Source organism: Coregonus lavaretus (genome assembly GCF_964263955.1).
Source record: "Coregonus lavaretus genome assembly, contig: HAP1_SCAFFOLD_2051, whole genome shotgun sequence".
Lineage (NCBI taxonomy): Eukaryota > Metazoa > Chordata > Actinopteri > Salmoniformes > Salmonidae > Coregonus > Coregonus lavaretus.
This window is the reverse complement of record NW_028162993.1, coordinates 21,913-40,000: the sequence shown is the minus strand read 5'-3', so window position 1 is coordinate 40,000 and position 18,088 is coordinate 21,913. Positions and strand designations below refer to the sequence as shown.

Genomic DNA, 18,088 nt, shown 5'->3' with positions numbered 1-18,088 from the left:
TAATGACTAGGGCCCACAGAGCTCTGGTCTAAAGTAGTGCACTAATGACTAGGGCCCACAGAGCTCTGGTCTAAAGTAGTGCACTAATGACTAGGGCCCACAGAGCTCTGGTCTAAAGTAGTGCACTAATGACTAGGGCCCACAGAGCTCTGGTCTAAAGTAGTGCACTAATGACTAGGGCCCACAGAGCTCTGGTCTAAAGTAGTGCACTAATGACTAGGGCCCACAGAGCTCTGGTCTAAAGTAGTGCACTAATGACTAGGGCCCACAGAGCTCTGGTCTAAAGTAGTGCATTAATGACTAGGGCCCACAGAGCTCTGGTCTAAAGTAGTGCGCTAATGACTAGGGCCCACAGAGCTCTGGTCTAAAGTAGTGCATTAATGACTAGGGCCCACAGAGCTCTGGTCTAAAGTAGTGCGCTAATGACTAGGGCCCACAGAGATCTGGTCTAAAGTAGTGTGCTAATGACTAGGGCCCACAGAGCTCAGGTCAAAAGTAGTGCGCTAATGACTAGGGCCCACAGAGCTCAGGTCAAAAGTAGTGCGCTAATGACTAGGGCCCACAGAGCTCTGGTCTAAAGTAGTGCGCTAATGACTAGGGCCCACAGAGCTCTGGTTTAAAGTAGTGCGCTAATGACTAGGGCCCACAGAGCTCTGGTCTAAAGTAGTGCACTAATGACTAGGGCCCACAGAGCGCTGGTCTAAAGTAGTGCGCTAATGACTAGGGCCCACAGAGCTCTGGTCTAAAGTAGTGCGCTAATGACTAGGGCCCACAGAGCTCAGGTCAAAAGTAGTGCGCTAATGACTAGGGCCCACAGAGCTCTGGTCAAAAGTAGTGCGCTAATGACTAGGGCCCACAGAGCTCTGGTCTAAAGTAGTGCGCTAATGACTAGGGCCCACAGATCTCTGATCTAAAGTAGTGCACTAATGACTAGGGCCCACAGAGCTCTGGTCAAAAGTAGTGCACTAATGACTAGGGCCCACAGAGCTCTGGTCAAAAGTAGTGAACTAATGACTAGGGCCCACAGAGCTCTGGTCTAAAGTAGTGCGCTAATGACTAGGGCCCACAGAGCTCAGGTCAAAAGTAGTGCGCTAATGACTAGGGCCCACAGAGCTATGGTCAAAAGTAGTGCGCTAATGACTAGGGCCCACAGAGCTCTGGTCTAAAGTAGTGCGCTAATGACTAGGGCCCACAGAGCTCTGGTCTAAAGTAGTGCACTAATGACTAGGGCCCACAGAGCTCTGGTCAAAAGTAGTGCACTAATGACTAGGGCCCACAGAGCTCTGGTCAAAAGTAGTGAACTAATGACTAGGGCCCACAGAGCTCTGGTCTAAAGTAGTGCGCTAATGACTAGGGCCCACAGAGCTCTGGTCAAACGTAGTGTACTAATGACTAGGGCCCACAGAGCTCTGGTCTAAAGTAGTGCGCTAATGACTAGGGCCCACAGAGCTCTGGTCTAAAGTAGTGCGCTAATGACTAGGGCCCACAGAGCTCTGGTCTAAAGTAGTGTGCTAATGACTAGGGCCCACAGAGCTCTGGTCTAAAGTAGTGCGCTAATGACTAGGGCCCACAGAGCTCTGGTCAAACGTAGTGTGCTAATGACTAGGGCCCACAGAGCTCTGGTCTAAAGTAGTGCGCTAATGACTAGGGCCCACAGAGCTCTGGTCAAAAGTAGTGTGCTAATGACTAGGGCCCACAGAGCTCTGGTCTAAAGTAGTTTAATTATTCAGTCCCAGGCGACTGTGCCACCATGTTGGCTCTGCTGTTAGCATGTAGAGCAGCTTTAGGCTGAGGATCTGAGCAGTAATGGATGCCAGGTCAGTGTTAGTACTGGCTGTACCATGGGAACCCACAGCGGGTTGTGAGGAGGGAATTTGATGTGTGTCATAATGTTAATAAAGGTCAACACCAAGTTTGCTGTTAAATTCAATTTCCCATCAACATCTCTGCCTCCTGGGGGCCACATGGGAGGGTTGGGATAGATACTGGAAGATACCAGGTTGTTTATGTTACAGTTGTTGTGGAGGTTGTGGAGGTGTGGCAACGTGCTAACTAAACAGGGTTGTGGAGGTGTGGCAACGTGCTAACTAAACAGGGTTGTGGAGGTGTAGCAACGTGCTAACTAAACAGGGTTGTGGAGGTGTAGCAACGTGCTAACTAAACAGGGTTGTGGAGGTGTAGCAACGTGCTAACTAAACAGGGTTGTGGAGGTGTAGCAACGTGCTAACTAAACAGGGTTGTGGAGGTGTAGCAACGTGCTAACTAAACAGGGTTGTGGAGGTTTGGCAACGTGCTAACTAAACAGGGTTGTGGAGGTGTAGCAACGTGCTAACTAAACAGGGTTGTGGAGGTGTGGCAACGTGCTAACTAAACAGGGTTGTGGAGGTGTAGCAACGTGCTAACTAAACAGGGTTGTGGAGGTGTAGCAACGTGCTAACTAAACAGGGTTGTGGAGGTGTAGCAACGTGCTAACTAAACAGGGTTGTGGAGGTGTAGCAACGTGCTAACTAAACAGGGTTGTGGAGGTGTAGCAACGTGCTAACTAAACAGGGTTGTGGAGGTTTGGCAACGTGCTAACTAAACAGGGTTGTGGAGGTGTGTGTGTGTGTGTGTGTGTGTGTGTGTGTGTGTGTGTGTGTGTGTGTGTGTGTGATTGAGAAGCTCACAGGGGCCTTCCACTCAATCACAACATAATCAAAATTCTCAGCACAACTTTTGTTACTTTGGAATGGTTTTAAGTTCCCAATCGTATGTGGACAAACCTCTGTTACCTATGGGGACAAAGCATTGACCCGGTCTGCCCTGGTGTGTATGTCTGTCTGTGTGTGTTTGTGTACATATCTCTGTGTGTACATACCGTAGACCAGCACGGTGGCAGAGGAGCTCTTGCGTCGAGCCACAATGTTCTTGGCCACGCAGGTGTAGTTGGCCGTGTCCGCCAGCCTAGCCTGTTTGATGATCAGATTACGGTCCGCAGTCACCAAGAAATTGGGGTCGCTTACCGGGTCGATCACATGCTCGTTCCTCTGCCACTCCACCTGAAAAAAAACAGAAGCTTCAAAGAACTGTGTGTGTTTTCATGATCACAACCTGGGACCCTCCTGTCCCTGTCCCCTGTCCCTGTCCCCTGTCCCTGTCCCTGTACCCTGTCCCCATCCCCTGTCCTGGGACATACAGAGGGATAAGAATGTCCCCATCCCCTGCCCTGAGGACTGTGGGACCCCTGGGGGGGATACCATTATTACATTCACAGACAGGAGGAAGGTATTCGGTAAATCATTTCAGAGGTAGATAAACATTGTGACTTCTAGATACATGTAGCTATGTCTCTGTTTGTAAGGTTATGTCCAGTCTAATAATTGTGTTTCTCTGAATGATCCCTTTCCCTTCTCCAAGTAGCTAGCAGAACTGCTGCTGCTCCATTCCATCCCTATTCTATTAGAGTAGCTAGCATCTCTCCTGTTCCTCTTCAGTCCCTGTGACCTGTCAGACTATATTCTTCTAGATGTTTCTCTGCCACACTCTGTCCATGTGCTGTGTCCCCACTGACTTCCTCCGACTACCTCTGGTCCTATTGCTAACTGTGATGGTCCCCGAACCTTGTTTTCTCCCTCTGCTCCCGGACAGGGGCTAGCTTTCCCCAAATGCTCTCAACTGCTCCTACACACACCTGGCAGAGGCAGGATAGCACAGCTGTTACGTTCTGTCCTCTGGCTAGCTAGCTAGCTAGCTGTTCTCATGTTGTTGTTGTGAACTCTGTTGGAGTGGCTCTAACAACCGTAATGTTCTACGCTGTTTTTTTTCTTTTTTTCTTCTGTTGCTCCAGACTGTGTCTCCAATGGCACCCTAGTCCATATATAGTGCCCTCGTTTTGACCAGGGCCCATAGTAGTGCACTATTTAGGGAATAGGGTGCCATTTAGGAGACAACCTCTGACTGTCCCTGTGCTATCCAACAACAATATGTCTATTCTGCTGCTGGTCCCTACGCTGTCCCACAGACAGTGGTCCCTACGCTGTCCCACAGACAGTGGTCCCTACGCTGTCCCACAGACAGTGGTCCCTACGCTGTCCCACAGACAGTGGTCCCTACGCTGTCCCACAGACAGTGGTCCCTACGCTGTCCCACAGACAGTGGTCCCTACACTGTCCCACAGACAGTGTAGCTAGCTATTCTGCTACTGGTCCCTACGCTGTCCATAGCTAGCTATTCTGCTACTGGTCCCTACGCTGTCCATAGCTAGCTATTCTTCAACGGGTCTGTGCTGTGTGATTAGCTATCGTAACTTATTCTGCTGATACAATGTATTCCTATAATGTAGTGGCTAGCTAGCTGTTCCATGTAATTAGTCCCTGTGCTGTCAGAGTAGCTAGCTAGCTGTTGCATGTAGTTATTCCCTGTGCTGTCAGAGTAGCTAGCTAGTTGTTCCATGTAGTTATTCCCTGTGCTGTCAGAGTAGCTAGCTAGTTGTTCCATGTAGTTATTCCCTGTGCTGTCAGAGTAGCTAGCTAGTTGTTCCATGTAGTTATTCCCTGTGCTGTCAGAGTAGCTAGCTAGTTGTTCCATGTAGTTATGCCCTGTGCTGTCAGAGTAGCTAGCTAGTTGTTCCATGTAGTTATTCCCTGTGCTGTCAGAGTAGCTAGCTAGTTGTTCCATTTAGTTATTCCCTGTGCTGTCAGATTAGCTAGCTAGTTGTTCCATGTAGTTATTCCCTGTGCTGTCAGAGTAGCTAGCTAGTTGTTCCATGTAGTTATTCCCTGTGCTGTCAGAGTAGCTAACTAGTTGTTCCATGTAGTTATTCCCTGTGCTGTCAGAGTAGCTAGCTAGTTGTTCCATGTAGTTATTCCCTGTGCTGTCAGAGTAGCTAGCTAGTTGTTCCATGTAGTTATTCCCTGTGCTGTCAGAGTAGCTAGCTAGTTGTTCCATGTAGTTATTCCCTGTGCTGTCAGAGTAGCTAGCTAGTTGTTCCATGTAGTTATTCCCTGTGCTGTCAGAGTAGCTAGCTAATTGTTCCATGTAGTTATTCCCTGTGCTGTCAGAGTAGCTAGCTAGTTGTTCCATGTAGTTATTCCCTGTGCTGTCTGAGTAGTTGGGGAGGAACCAGTGGTGGACAAACTCAACATGATGGCTGCCAAGAGAGCAGGTGCGATATCGTATAGTTTCTGTGGTGGAGAGTGATGGAGGGATGGAGGGAGGTAGAGGAGGGGGGTGATAGAGAAAGAAGGAGAGGGGGAGTTGGGGTTGAACCAGAGGTAGCTTCTATTGCTGTTGTTATTGGGGCAGTTAGCGTTAGCATCGAGCTGGGGGGAGCTGGCTGCAGCAGACGTCGTAGAGAGAGTGAGAGAGACACAGAGAAAGGTGGAGAAAGAAAGAGAAGGAGAGAGGGGGAAAGGGAGATGGAGACACAGAGAGAGAAAGAGAGAGAAGGAAGAGGGAGAGAAAGTCTGAGAAAAAGAGAGCGCAAGAGAGGTAGCTGCCAGCTAAGTGTGTAGAGCCTGCAGATGTGAGTGTGTAGAGCCTTATTGGAAGGCAGGGACCTCTACGACTCCTTGAAGAGGAGGATGAAGCTTATTGGAAGGCAGGGACCTCTCTACCACTCCTTGAAGAGGAGGATGAAGCTTATTGGAAGGCAGGGACCTCTACCACTCCTTGAAGAGGAGGATGAAGCTTATTGGAAGGCAGGGACCTCTACCACTCCTTGAAGAGGAAGATGAAGCTTATTGGAAGGCAGGGACCTCTACCACTCCTTGAAGAGGAAGATGAAGCTTATTGGAAGGCAGGGACCTCTCTACCACTCCTTGGAGAGGAGGACTAAGCTTATTGGAAGGCAGGGACCTCTACCACTCCTTGGAGAGGAAGATGAAGCTTATTGGAAGGCAGGGACCTCTCTACCACTCCTTGAAGAGGAGGATGAAGCTTATTGGAAGGCAGGGACCTCTCTACCACTCCTTGAAGAGGAAGATGAAGCTTATTGGAAGGCAGGGACCTCTACCACTCCTTGAAGAGGAATATTAAGCTTATTGGAAGGCAGGGACCTCTACCACTCCTTGAAGAGGAAGATGAAGCTTATTGGAAGGCAGGGACCTCTACCACTCCTTGAAGAGGAGGATGAAGCTTATTGGAAGGCAGGGACCTCTCTACCACTCCTTGAAGAGGAGGATGAAGCTTATTGGAAGGCAGGGACCTCTACCACTCCTTGAAGAGGAATATTAAGCTTATTGGAAGGCAGGGACCTCTCTACCACTCCTTGAAGAGGAATATTAAGCTTATTGGAAGGCAGGGACCTCTACCACTCCTTGAAGAGGAATATTAAGCTTATTGGAAGGCAGGGACCTCTACCACTCCTTGAAGAGGAAGATGAAGCTTATTGGAAGGCAGGGACCTCTACCACTCCTTGAAGAGGAATATTAAGCTTATTGGAAGGCAGGGACCTCTCTACCACTCCTTGAAGAGGAATATTAAGCTTATTGGAAGGCAGGGACCTCTCTACCACTCCTTGAAGAGGAATATTAAGCTTATTGGAAGGCAGGGACCTCTACCACTCCTTGAAGAGGAATATTAAGCTTATTGGAAGGCAGGGACCTCTCTACCACTCTTTGAAGAGGAATATTAAGCTTATTGGAAGGCAGGGACCTCTCTACCACTCCTTGAAGAGGAATATTAAGCTTATTGGAAGGCAGGGACCTCTACCACTCCTTGAAGAGGAAGATGAAGCTTATTGGAAGGCAGGGACCTCTACCACTCCTTGAAGAGGAGGATGAAGCTTATTGGAAGGCAGGGACCTCTACCACTCCTTGAAGAGGAGGATGAAGCTTATTGGAAGGCAGGGACCTCTCTACCACTCCTTGAAGAGGAGGATGAAGCTTATTGGAAGGCAGGGACCTCTACCACTCCTTGAAGAGGAGGATGAAGCTTATTGGAAGGCAGGGACCTCTACCACTCCTTGAAGAGGAAGATGAAGCTTATTGGAAGGCAGGGACCTCTCTACCACTCCTTGGAGAGGAGGACTAAGCTTATTGGAAGGCAGGGACCTCTACCACTCCTTGGAGAGGAAGATGAAGCTTATTGGAAGGCAGGGACCTCTCTACCACTCCTTGAAGAGGAGGATGAAGCTTATTGGAAGGCAGGGACCTCTCTACCACTCCTTGAAGAGGAAGATGAAGCTTATTGGAAGGCAGGGACCTCTACCACTCCTTGAAGAGGAATATTAAGCTTATTGGAAGGCAGGGACCTCTACCACTCCTTGAAGAGGAAGATTAAGCTTATTGGAAGGCAGGGACCTCTAAGCTTATTGGAAGGCAGGGACCTCTACCACTCCTTGAAGAGGAAGATTAAGCTTATTGGAAGGCAGGGACCTCTACCACTCCTTGAAGAGGAGGATGAAGCTTATTGGAAGGCAGGGACCTCTCTACCACTCCTTGAAGAGGAGGATGAAGCTTATTGGAAGGCAGGGACCTCTACCACTCCTTGAAGAGGAATATTAAGCTTATTGGAAGGCAGGGACCTCTCTACCACTCCTTGAAGAGGAATATTAAGCTTATTGGAAGGCAGGGACCTCTCTACCACTCCTTGAAGAGGAAGATGAAGCTTATTGGAAGGCAGGGACCTCTCTACCACTCCTTGAAGAGGAATATTAAGCTTATTGGAAGGCAGGGACCTCTACCACTCCTTGAAGAGGAAGATGAAGCTTATTGGAAGGCAGGGACCTCTACCACTCCTTGAAGAGGAGGATGAAGCTTATTGGAAGGCAGGGACCTCTCTACCACTCCTTGAAGAGGAGGATGAAGCTTATTGGAAGGCAGGGACCTCTACCACTCCTTGAAGAGGAATATTAAGCTTATTGGAAGGCAGGGACCTCTCTACCACTCCTTGAAGAGGAATATTAAGCTTATTGGAAGGCAGGGGCCTCTCTACCACTCCTTGAAGAGGAGGATTAATCTTATTGGAAGGCAGGGGCCTCTACCACTCCTTGAAGAGGAAGATTAATCTTATTGGAAGGCAGTGGCCTCTCTACCACTCCTTGAAGAGGAAGATTAATCTTATTGGAAGGCAGTGGCCTCTCTACCACTCCTTGAAGAGGAAGATGAAGCTTATTGGAAGGCAGGGACCTCTCTACCACTCCTTGAAGAGGAGGATTAATCTTATTGGAAGGCAGGGACCTCTCTACCACTCCTTGAAGAGGAAGATGAAGCTTATTGGAAGGCAGGGACCTCTCTACCACTCCTTGAAGAGGAGGATGAAGCTTATTGGAATGCAGGGACCTCTCTACCCCTCCTTGAAGAGGAGGATTAAGCTTATTGGAAGGCAGGGACCTCTCTACCACTCCTTGAAGAGGAAGATGAAGCTTATTGGAAGGCAGGGGCCTCTACCACTCCTTGAAGAGGAAGATTAATCTTATTGGAAGGCAGTGGCCTCTCTACCACTCCTTGAAGAGGAGGATGAAGCTTATTGGAAGGCAGGGACCTCTCTACCACTCCTTGAAGAGGAGGATGAAGCTTATTGGAAGGCAGGGACCTCTACCACTCCTTGAAGAGGAGGATGAAGCTTATTGGAAGGCAGGGACCTCTCTACCACTCCTTGAAGAGAAGGACTAAGCTTATTGGAAGGCAGGGGCCTCTACCACTCCTTGAAGAGGAAGATTAATCTTATTGGAAGGCAGTGGCCTCTCTACCACTCCTTGAAGAGGAGGATGAAGCTTATTGGAAGGCAGGGACCTCTCTACCACTCCTTGAAGAGGAGGATTAAGCTTATTGGAAGGCAGGGACCTCTCTACCACTCCTTGAAGAGGAGGATGAAGCTTATTGGAAGGCAGGGACCTCTCTACCACTCCTTGAAGAGGAAGATTAAGCTTTTTGGAAGGCAGGGGCCTCTCTACCACTCCTTGAAGAGGAAGATTAAGCTTATTGGAAGGCAGGGACCTCTCTACCACTCCTTGAAGAGGAGGATGAAGCTTATTGGAAGGCAGGGACCTCTCTACCACTCCTTGAAGAGGAAGATGAAGCTTATTGGAAGGCAGGGACCTCTCTACCACTCCTTGAAGAGGAAGATGAAGCTTATTGGAAGGCAGGGACCTCTCTACCACTCCTTGAAGAGGAAGATGAAGCTTATTGGAAGGCAGGGACCTCTCTACCACTCCTTGAAGAGGAAGATGAAGCTTATTGGAAGGCAGGGACCTCTCTACCACTCCTTGAAGAGGAAGATGAAGCTTATTGGAAGGCAGGGACCTCTATACCACTCCTTGAAGAGGAGGATGAAGCTTATTGGAAGGCAGGGACCTCTACCACTCCTTGAAGAGGAAGATGAAGCTTATTGGAAGGCAGGGACCTCTACCACTCCTTGAAGAGGAGGATGAAGCTTATTGGAAGGCAGGGACCTCTACCACTCCTTGAAGAGGAGGATGAAGCTTATTGGAAGGCAGGGACCTCTACCACTCCTTGAAGAGGAAGTTGAAGCTTATTGGAAGGCAGGGACCTCTCTACCACTCCTTGGAGAGGAGGATGAAGCTTATTGGAAGGCAGGGACCTCTATACCACTCCTTGAAGAGGAGGATGAAGCTTATTGGAAGGCAGGGACCTCTACCACTCCTTGAAGAGGAAGATGAAGCTTATTGGAAGGCAGGGACCTCTCTACCACTCCTTGGAGAGGAGGATGAAGCTTATTGGAAGGCAGGGACCTCTATACCACTCCTTGAAGAGGAGGATGAAGCTTATTGGAAGGCAGGGACCTCTACCACTCCTTGAAGAGGAAGATGAAGCTTATTGGAAGGCAGGGACCTCTACCACTCCTTGAAGAGAAGGACTAAGCTTATTGGAAGGCAGGGACCTCTCTACCACTCCTTGGAGAGGAGGATGAAGCTTATTGGAAGGCAGGGACCTCTCTACCACTCCTTGGAGAGGAGAATGAAGCTTATTGGAAGGCAGGGACCTCTCTACCACTCCTTGAAGAGGAGGATGAAGCTTATTGGAAGGCAGGGACCTCTACCACTCCTTGAAGAGGAAGTTGAAGCCGGCCCATAGACACTGATCTAAGGTCTGCTTGTGCATTTCTCTGTGTAGCTTTATGATTGAAGTACATGAGGGGGAGTGGGCAAGTTTACATTTTGGGTAGAAAGGTAGAGAATCAGACCACAGTCCATGTATCCCATCTCTAACCTCAGCTGGTGGTACACCCTCTGGAGGATGACATCGTAACAACACTTCCTGGTTCAACGCTACTTCCTTCCCCATTGGCTCCTCCTCAAAGTTCTTCCTCAGGTCTGAAAGGTGAGAAAACATGAAAATCATCACAACATGAACAAACTGTTTTATTTAAGCGTTATATATCCAGAAAGTCCCATTGAGGTCAGAATACCTCTTCTATAAGTGAGCTGGAACATGTAAAACATAAAAACAACAACAACAAAAAAAACATGAGAAACATGAAAAAGCTGCATAAGGCTGCTGTCAGTCATAGAAGGGGCGTTGCTCTGTGTCTGGCCCTGCTGCTGTGATCTTACCTCTGAGTGATGTGGATGTGTGTCTCAGAGGGGGTGGGACAAAGGATGGTTAAATAATCCATTTATTTTTCTTTCTCTTCTTTAAATCACAAACATGTTTTCCTACTCTGGAGATAGCAGATACTGCACAGTGGCTTCTAGTGAGATGTATCTCTCTCTCTGTCTCTGTCTCTGTCTCTCTCTCTCTCTCTCTCTCTCTCTCTCTCTCTCTGTCTCTGTCTCTGTCTCTGTCTCTGTCTCTCTCTTTCTCTGTGAGGGTATGTCTGCTTCCCCTCCTGTCTCTCTCTCTGTGAGGGTTAGTCTGTTCCCCTCCTGTCTCTCTCTCTGTGAGGGTTAGTCTGTTCCCCTCCAGTCTCTCTCTCTGTGAGAGTTAGTCTGTTCCCCTCCTGTCTCTCTCTCTGTGAGGGTTAGTCTGCTGCCCCTCCTGTCTCTCTCTCTGTGAGGGTTAGTCTGTTCCCCTCCTGTCTCTCTCTCTCTGTGAGGGTTAGTCTGTTCCCCTCCTGTCTCTCTCTCTGTGAGGGTTAGTCTGCTGCCCCTCCTGTCTCTCTCTCTGTGAGGGTTAGTCTGTTCCCCTCCTGTCTCTCTCTCTGTGAGGGTTAGTCTGTTCCCCTCCTGTCTCTCTCTCTGTGAGGGTTAGTCTGTTCCCCTCCTGTCTCTCTCTCTGTGAGGGTTAGTCTGTTCCCCTCCTGTCTCTCACTACGTGAGGGTTAGTCTGTTCCCCTCCTGTCTCTCTCTCTGTGAGGGTTAGTCTGTTCCCCTCCTGTCTCTCTCTCTGTGAGGGTTAGTCTGTTCCCCTCCTGTCTCTCTCTCTGTGAGGGTTAGTCTGTTCCCCTCCTGTCTCTCTCTGTGAGGGTTAGTCTGTTCCCCTCCTGTCTCTCACTATGTGAGGGTTAGTCTGTTCCCCTCCTGTCTCTCTCTCTGTGAGGGTTAGTCTGTTCCCCTCCTGTCTCTCTCTCTGTGAGGGTTAGTCTTTTCCCCTCCTGTCTCTCTCTCTGTGAGGGTTAGTCTGCTGCCCCTCCTGTCTCTCTCTCTGTCTCTCTCTCTGTGAGGGTTAGTCTGTTCCCCTCCTGTCTCTCTCTCTCTGTGAGGGTTAGTCTGTTCCCCTCCTGTCTCTCTCTCTGTGAGGGTTAGTCTGCTGCCCCTCCTGTCTCTCTCTCTGTGAGGGTTAGTCTGTTCCCCTCCTGTCTCTCTCTCTGTGAGGGTTAGTCTGTTCCCCTCCTGTCTCTCTCTCTGTGAGGGTTAGTCTGTTCCCCTCCTGTCTCTCTCTCTGTGAGGGTTAGTCTGTTCCCCTCCTGTCTCTCACTACGTGAGGGTTAGTCTGTTCCCCTCCTGTCTCTCTCTCTGTGAGGGTTAGTCTGTTCCCCTCCTGTCTCTCTCTCTGTGAGGGTTAGTCTGTTCCCCTCCTGTCTCTCTCTCTGTGAGGGTTAGTCTGTTCCCCTCCTGTCTCTCTCTGTGAGGGTTAGTCTGTTCCCCTCCTGTCTCTCACTATGTGAGGGTTAGTCTGTTCCCCTCCTGTCTCTCTCTCTGTGAGGGTTAGTCTGTTCCCCTCCTGTCTCTCTCTCTGTGAGGGTTAGTCTTTTCCCCTCCTGTCTCTCTCTCTGTGAGGGTTAGTCTGCTGCCCCTCCTGTCTCTCTCTCTGTCTCTCTCTCTGTGAGGGTTAGTCTGTTCCCCTCCTGTCTCTCTCTCTGTGAGGGTTAGTCTGTTCCCCTCCTGTCTCTCTCTGTGAGGGTTAGTCTGTTCCCCTCCTGTCTCTCTCTCTGTGAGGGTTAGTCTGTTCCCCTCCTGTCTCTCTCTCTGTGAGGGTTAGTCTGTTCCCCTCCTGTCTCTCTCTCTGTGAGGGTTAGTCTGTTCCCCTCCTGTCTCTCTCTCTGTGAGGGTTAGTCTGTTCCCCTCCTGTCTCTCTCTCTGTGAGGGTTAGTCTGTTCCCCTCCTGTCTCTCTCTCTCTGTGAGGGTTAGTCTGTTCCCCTCCTGTCTCTCTCTCTTTGAGGGTTAGTCTGTTCCCCTCCTGTCTCTCACTACGTGAGGGTTAGTCTGTTCCCCTCCTGTCTCTCTCTCTGTGAGGGTTAGTCTGTTCCCCTCCTGTCTCTCTCTCTGTGAGGGTTAGTCTGTTCCCCTCCTGTCTCTCTCTCTGTGAGGGTTAGTCTGTTCCCCTCCTGTCTCTCTCTCTGTGAGGGTTAGTCTGTTTCCCTCCTGTCTCTCTCTCTGTGAGGGTTAGTCTGTTCCCCTCCTGTCTCTCTCTCTGTGAGGGTTAGTCTGTTCCCCTCCTGTCTCTCTCTGTGAGGGTTAGTCTGTTCCCCTCCTGTCTCTCTCTCTGTGAGGGTTAGTCTGTTCCCCTCCTGTCTCTCTCTGTGAGGGTTAGTCTGTTCCCCTCCTGTCTCTCTCTGTGAGGGTTAGTCTGTTCCCCTCCTGTCTCTCTCTCTCTGTGAGGGTTAGTCTGTTCCCCTCCTGTCTCTCTCTCTGTGAGGGTTAGTCTGTTCCCCTCCTGTCTCTCTCTCTGTGAGGGTTATTCTGTTCCCCTCCTGTCTCTCTCTCTGTGAGGGTTAGTCTGTTCCCCTCCTGTCTCTCTCTCTCTGTGAGGGTTAGTCTGTTCCCCTCCTGTCTCTCACTCTGTGAGGGTTAGTCTGTTCCCCTCCTGTCTCTCTCTCTGTGAGGGTTAGTCTGTTCCCCTCCTGTCTCTCTCTCTGTGAGGTTACGTCTGCCCCTCCTGTCGCTCTCTGAGCGCTAAGCTGCCCATGATGTCTCTCCCATGAGGGTACAGCTGTCACGCTGATGTATTCCTTAAAGCAGCTGCTTACCCTGTCTCCTGTCCAGACTGATCATGGTTAGAGAAACATTAAGACCTACAGACCTGTCTCCTGTCCAGACTGATCATGGTTAGAGAAACATTAAGACCTACAGACCTGTCTCCTGTCCAGACTGATCATGGTTAGAGAAACATTAAGACCTACAGACCTGTCTCCTGTCCAGACTGATCATGGTTAGAGAAACATTAAGACTTACAGACGTGTTATGTCCCTCTCTGTTCCTCTCTGTTCTGTTATGTCCCTCTCTGTTCCTCTCTGTTCTGTTATGTCCCTCTCTGTTCTGTTCTGTCCCTCTCTGTTCCTCTCTGTTCTGTTATGTCCCTCTCTGTTCCTCTCTGGTCTGTTATGTCCCTCTCTGTTCCTCTCTGTTCTGTTCTGTCCCTCTCTGTTATTTTCTGTTATTTTCCTCTCTGTTATGTTCTGTATGGAATAATGCATATTTATGTGTTAATTAATAGAGGGGGAAACAATAAAAAACCCAGACGTAAACTGTTTTTGAGGCCGTGGCGGGGTATGGTGGATGTCTCTCTCTCTACTTGATATTTCAATTCAATGTAAGGGCTTTATTCCAAAGCAAGTGAAATAGATAACAAACAAAAGTGAAATGAAAAAATAAAAAAATAACAGTAAATATTAGTTCCAAAAGAATAAAGACATTTCAAATGTCATATTATGTATATATACAGTGTTGTAACGATGTGCAAATAGTTAAAGTACAAAAGGGAAAATAAATAAACATAAATATGGGTTGTATTTACAATGGTGTTTGTTCTTCACTGGTTGCCCTTTTCTTGTGGCAACAGGTCACAAATCTTGCAGCTGTGATGGCACACTGTGGTTTTTCACCCAGTAGATAAGGGAGTTTATCAAAATTGGGTTTGTTTTCAAATTATTTGTGGATCTCTGTAATCTGAGGGAAATATGTGTTTCTCATATGGTCATACATTTGGCAGGAGGTTAGGAAGTGCAGCTCAGTTTCCACCTCATTTTGTAGGCAGTGTGCACATAGCCTGTCTTCTCTTGAGAGCCAGGTCTGCCTACGGCGACCTTTCTCAATAGCAAGGCTATACTCACTGAGTCTGCTTTCCTTAATTTTGGGTCAGTCACGGTGGTCAGGCATTCTGCCACTGTGTACTCTCTGTTAAGGGACAAATAGCATTCTAGTTTGCACAGTTTTTTTGTTAATTCTTTCCAATGTGTCAAGTAATTCTCTTTTTGTTTTCTCATGATTTGGTTGGGTCTAATTGTGTTGTTGTCCTGGGGCTCTGTGGGGTCTGTTTGTGTTTGTGAACAGAGCCCCAGGACCAGCTTGCTTAGGGGACTCTTCTCCAGGTTCATCTCTCTGTAGGTGATGGATTTATTATGGAAGGTTTGGGAATCGCTTCCTTTTAGGTGGTTGTAGAATTTAACAGCTCTTTTCTGGATTTTGATAATTAGCGGGTATCGGCCTAATTCTGCTCTGCATGCATTATTTTGTGTTTTACGTTGTACACAGGAAATACTTTTGCAGAATTCTGCATGCAGAGTCTCAATTTGGTGTTTGCGGACCCCAGACCTCACAACCATAAAGGGCAATGGGTTCTATAACTAATTCAAGTATTTTTAGCCAGATCCTAATTGGTATCTCGAATTTTATGTTTATGTTGCCTTGTCTCTCAGATCGTTCACAGCTTTGTGGAAGTTACCTGTGGCGCTGATGTTTAGGCTGAGGTATGTATAGGTTTTTGTGTGCTTTAGGGCAACAGTGTCTAGATGGAATTTGTATTTGTGGTCCTGGCAACTGGACCTTTTTTGGAACACCATTATTTTTTTCTTACTGATATTTACTGTCAGGGCCCAGATCTGAGAGAATATGTGCAGAATATCTAGGTGCTGCTGTAGGCCCTCCTTGGTTGGGGACAGAAGCACCAGATCATCAGCAAACAGTAGACATTTGACTTCAGATTCTAGTAGGTTGAGGCCGGGTGCTGCAGACTGTTCTAGTGCCCTCACCAATTCGTTGAAATATAATTTATGTTGAAGAGGGTGGGGCTTAAACTGCATCCCTGTCTCACCCCATGGCCCTGTGGAAATAAATGTGTGTGTTTTTTTTGACAATTTTAACCACAGACTGTTTGTTTGTGTACGTGGATTTTATAATGTTGTATGTTTTTCCCCCAACCCCACTTTCCATCAATTTGTATAGCAGACCCTCATGCCAAATTGAGTCAAAAGCTTTTTTGAAGTCAACAAAGCATGAGAAGACTTTGCCTTTTATTTACATTTTAATGTTTTTAAATTTCACCTTTATTTAACCAGGTAAGCCAATTGAGAACAAGTTCTCATTTACAACTGCGACCTGGCCAAGATAAAGCAAAGCAGTGCGATAAAAACAACAACACAGAGTTACATATGGGGTAAAACAAAACATAAAGTCAAAAATACAACAGAAAATATATATATATACAGTGTGTGCAAATGTAGCAAGTTATGGAGGTAAGGCAATAAATAGGCTATAGTGCAAAATAATTACAATAGTATTAACACTGGAATGCTAGATGTGCAAGAGATTATGTGCAAATAGAGATACTGGGGTGCAAATGAGCAAAATAAATAACAATATGGGGATGAGGTAGTTGGGTGGGCTAATTTCAGAATGGCTGTGTACAGGTGCAGTGATCGGTAAGCTGCTCTGACAACTGATGCTTAAAGTTAGTGAGGGAGATAAGTGTCTCCAGCTTCAGAGATTTTTGGAGTGATAGCCTTCCTTCTTCAAGATCCCTTTTACCCTGTTAAAATCTCCCACTTTACCACCACCAAAGCACCCCCAGACCATCACATTGCCTGCACCATGCTTGACAGATGGTATCAAGCACTCCTCCAGCATCTTTTCATTTGGTCTGCGTCTCACAAATGTTTTTCTTTGTGATCTGAAAACCTCAAACTTCGATTTGTCTGTCCATAACACTTTTTTTCCAAGCTTCCTCTGTCCAGTGTCTGTGTTCTTTTGCCCATCTGAATATTTTCTTTTTATTGGGCAGTCTGAGATATGGCTTTTTCTTTGCAACTCTGCCTAGAAGGTCAGCATCCCGGAGTTGCCTCTTCACTGTTGACGTTGAGACTGAGCTGCCAGTTGAGGAACTGTGAGGCGTCTGGTCTGTTTCTCAAGCTAGACACTAATGTATTTGTCCTCTTGCTCAATTGTGCACCGGGGCCTCCCACTCCTCTTTCTATTCTGGTTAGAGCCAGTTTGCGCTGTTCAACACAGTGTTGTACGAGATCTTCAGTTTCTTGGCAATTTCTCGCATGGCATAGCCTTCATTTCTCAGAACAAGAATAGACTGACGAGTTATATATTTTCCTTTATTACTTTCCAACCCCACCACCCCTTCCCTAATTGGAGTAAACTAGTGAACAACAACGCTTAGGCCTCTACTTCCAGCTTATACATACTATATACATTTTATGGAAACAGTCAATTTTACAATAATTCTATTTTATTTGTTTTTACTCCTGAACTTCCCCAACCCTCAACCCCTCCGATCATTTTCATGATGTCCATCCGGTTTGCTTCTATATGCCATATCTTTCTAACTGTGCTCTTTCACAAAAGCTCTCAACCTATAACCTATATACTTAATATGGACAGAGTATGCTTACATTATTAGTTATCTTGTTGTTATTGGTTGTTGTTAGATGTTATTAGTCCCATCCTTCAAGTCCATTCAACACCTCCCATCTATCTCTTAACACCATCTATATTGGATTTCTATTTGCCATATATTTTTCAACTGTGATGTTTTTCAAAAGTTCTGAACCTTTCTATTCTCATAGTTTCTACAGATTGTAAATTAAAGATAAACATTTTTGCTAAAAGTATTATTATATTGACTCTGACTTTTCAAATCTGTCCTTACATACCCAATATCTTATGACAGTGATTATCTGTGTCTGTACTCACATGCGATGCCTTATGGCTCTTCTAGGTAACTTATTATTATTATGATATTATATCTGTGTCTGTACTTACAGACGATCCTGACATACAGTATGCTTTATTTCAGAGTAAAACTTTAAACCGATCCTGACAGTATGCTTTATTTCAGAGTAAAACTTTAAAGCGATCCTGACATATGCTTTATTTCAGAGTAATACTTACAGGCGATCCTGACGTATGCTTTATTTCTGAGTAATACTTACAGGCGATCCTGACATATGCTTTATTTCTGAGTAATACTTACAGGCGATCCTGACATATGCCTTTTGGCTCTTCTGGGTTCCCGTAGTGCTCCAGGCGACACACTGGCACCAGTAGTCGTCCAGACCAAAGATCTTCTCAACCTGCTGTCTGGAGATGTCGATCTGCACCTGCATGATGGGCAGACCTGCAACACAGACCATAGAGACCACAGTTAGGACTGTCTAGAGGTAGGATACATAGACCAGGCAGACCTGCAACACAGACCATAGAGACTACAGTTAGGACTGTCTAGAGGTAGGATACATAGACCAGTCACACCTGCAACACAGACCATAGAGACCACAGTTAGGACTGTCTAGAGGTAGGATACATAGACCAGTCACACCTGCAACACAGACCATAGAGACCACTGTCAGGACAAACACTAGAGGCATAGGTCTAGTTCAGGATTGAGAAGGAGTTCAGATTCAGTCGTTAAGCCACACAGTCCACTGTCAGGACACATAACATGGGTAGGATACAGGATAGAGTCAGGAGACAGTAGGACACAGACCATAGGTAGGATACAGGATAGAGTCAGGAGACAGTAGGACACAGACCATAGGTAG

The 18,088-nt window shown here is 47.3% G+C and overlaps 1 protein-coding gene across 1 annotated transcript in view; it reads right to left on the bottom strand.

The window, feature by feature from the left end:
- Positions 1-17,865, bottom strand: part of LOC311118601 (netrin receptor UNC5A-like) — a gene marked incomplete at both ends in the record, with an annotated part of 66,137 nt that extends 48,272 nt beyond the window's left edge. The window contains 4 exons of the mRNA XM_084193391.1: positions 2,858-3,038; positions 10,152-10,255; positions 17,521-17,664; positions 17,812-17,865. Coding sequence (XP_084049517.1) covers positions 2,858-3,038; positions 10,152-10,255; positions 17,521-17,664; positions 17,812-17,865 — 483 coding nt within the window. The remainder of the gene's footprint in view (positions 1-2,857; positions 3,039-10,151; positions 10,256-17,520; positions 17,665-17,811) is intronic.
- Positions 17,866-18,088: the final 223 nt, after the last annotated feature.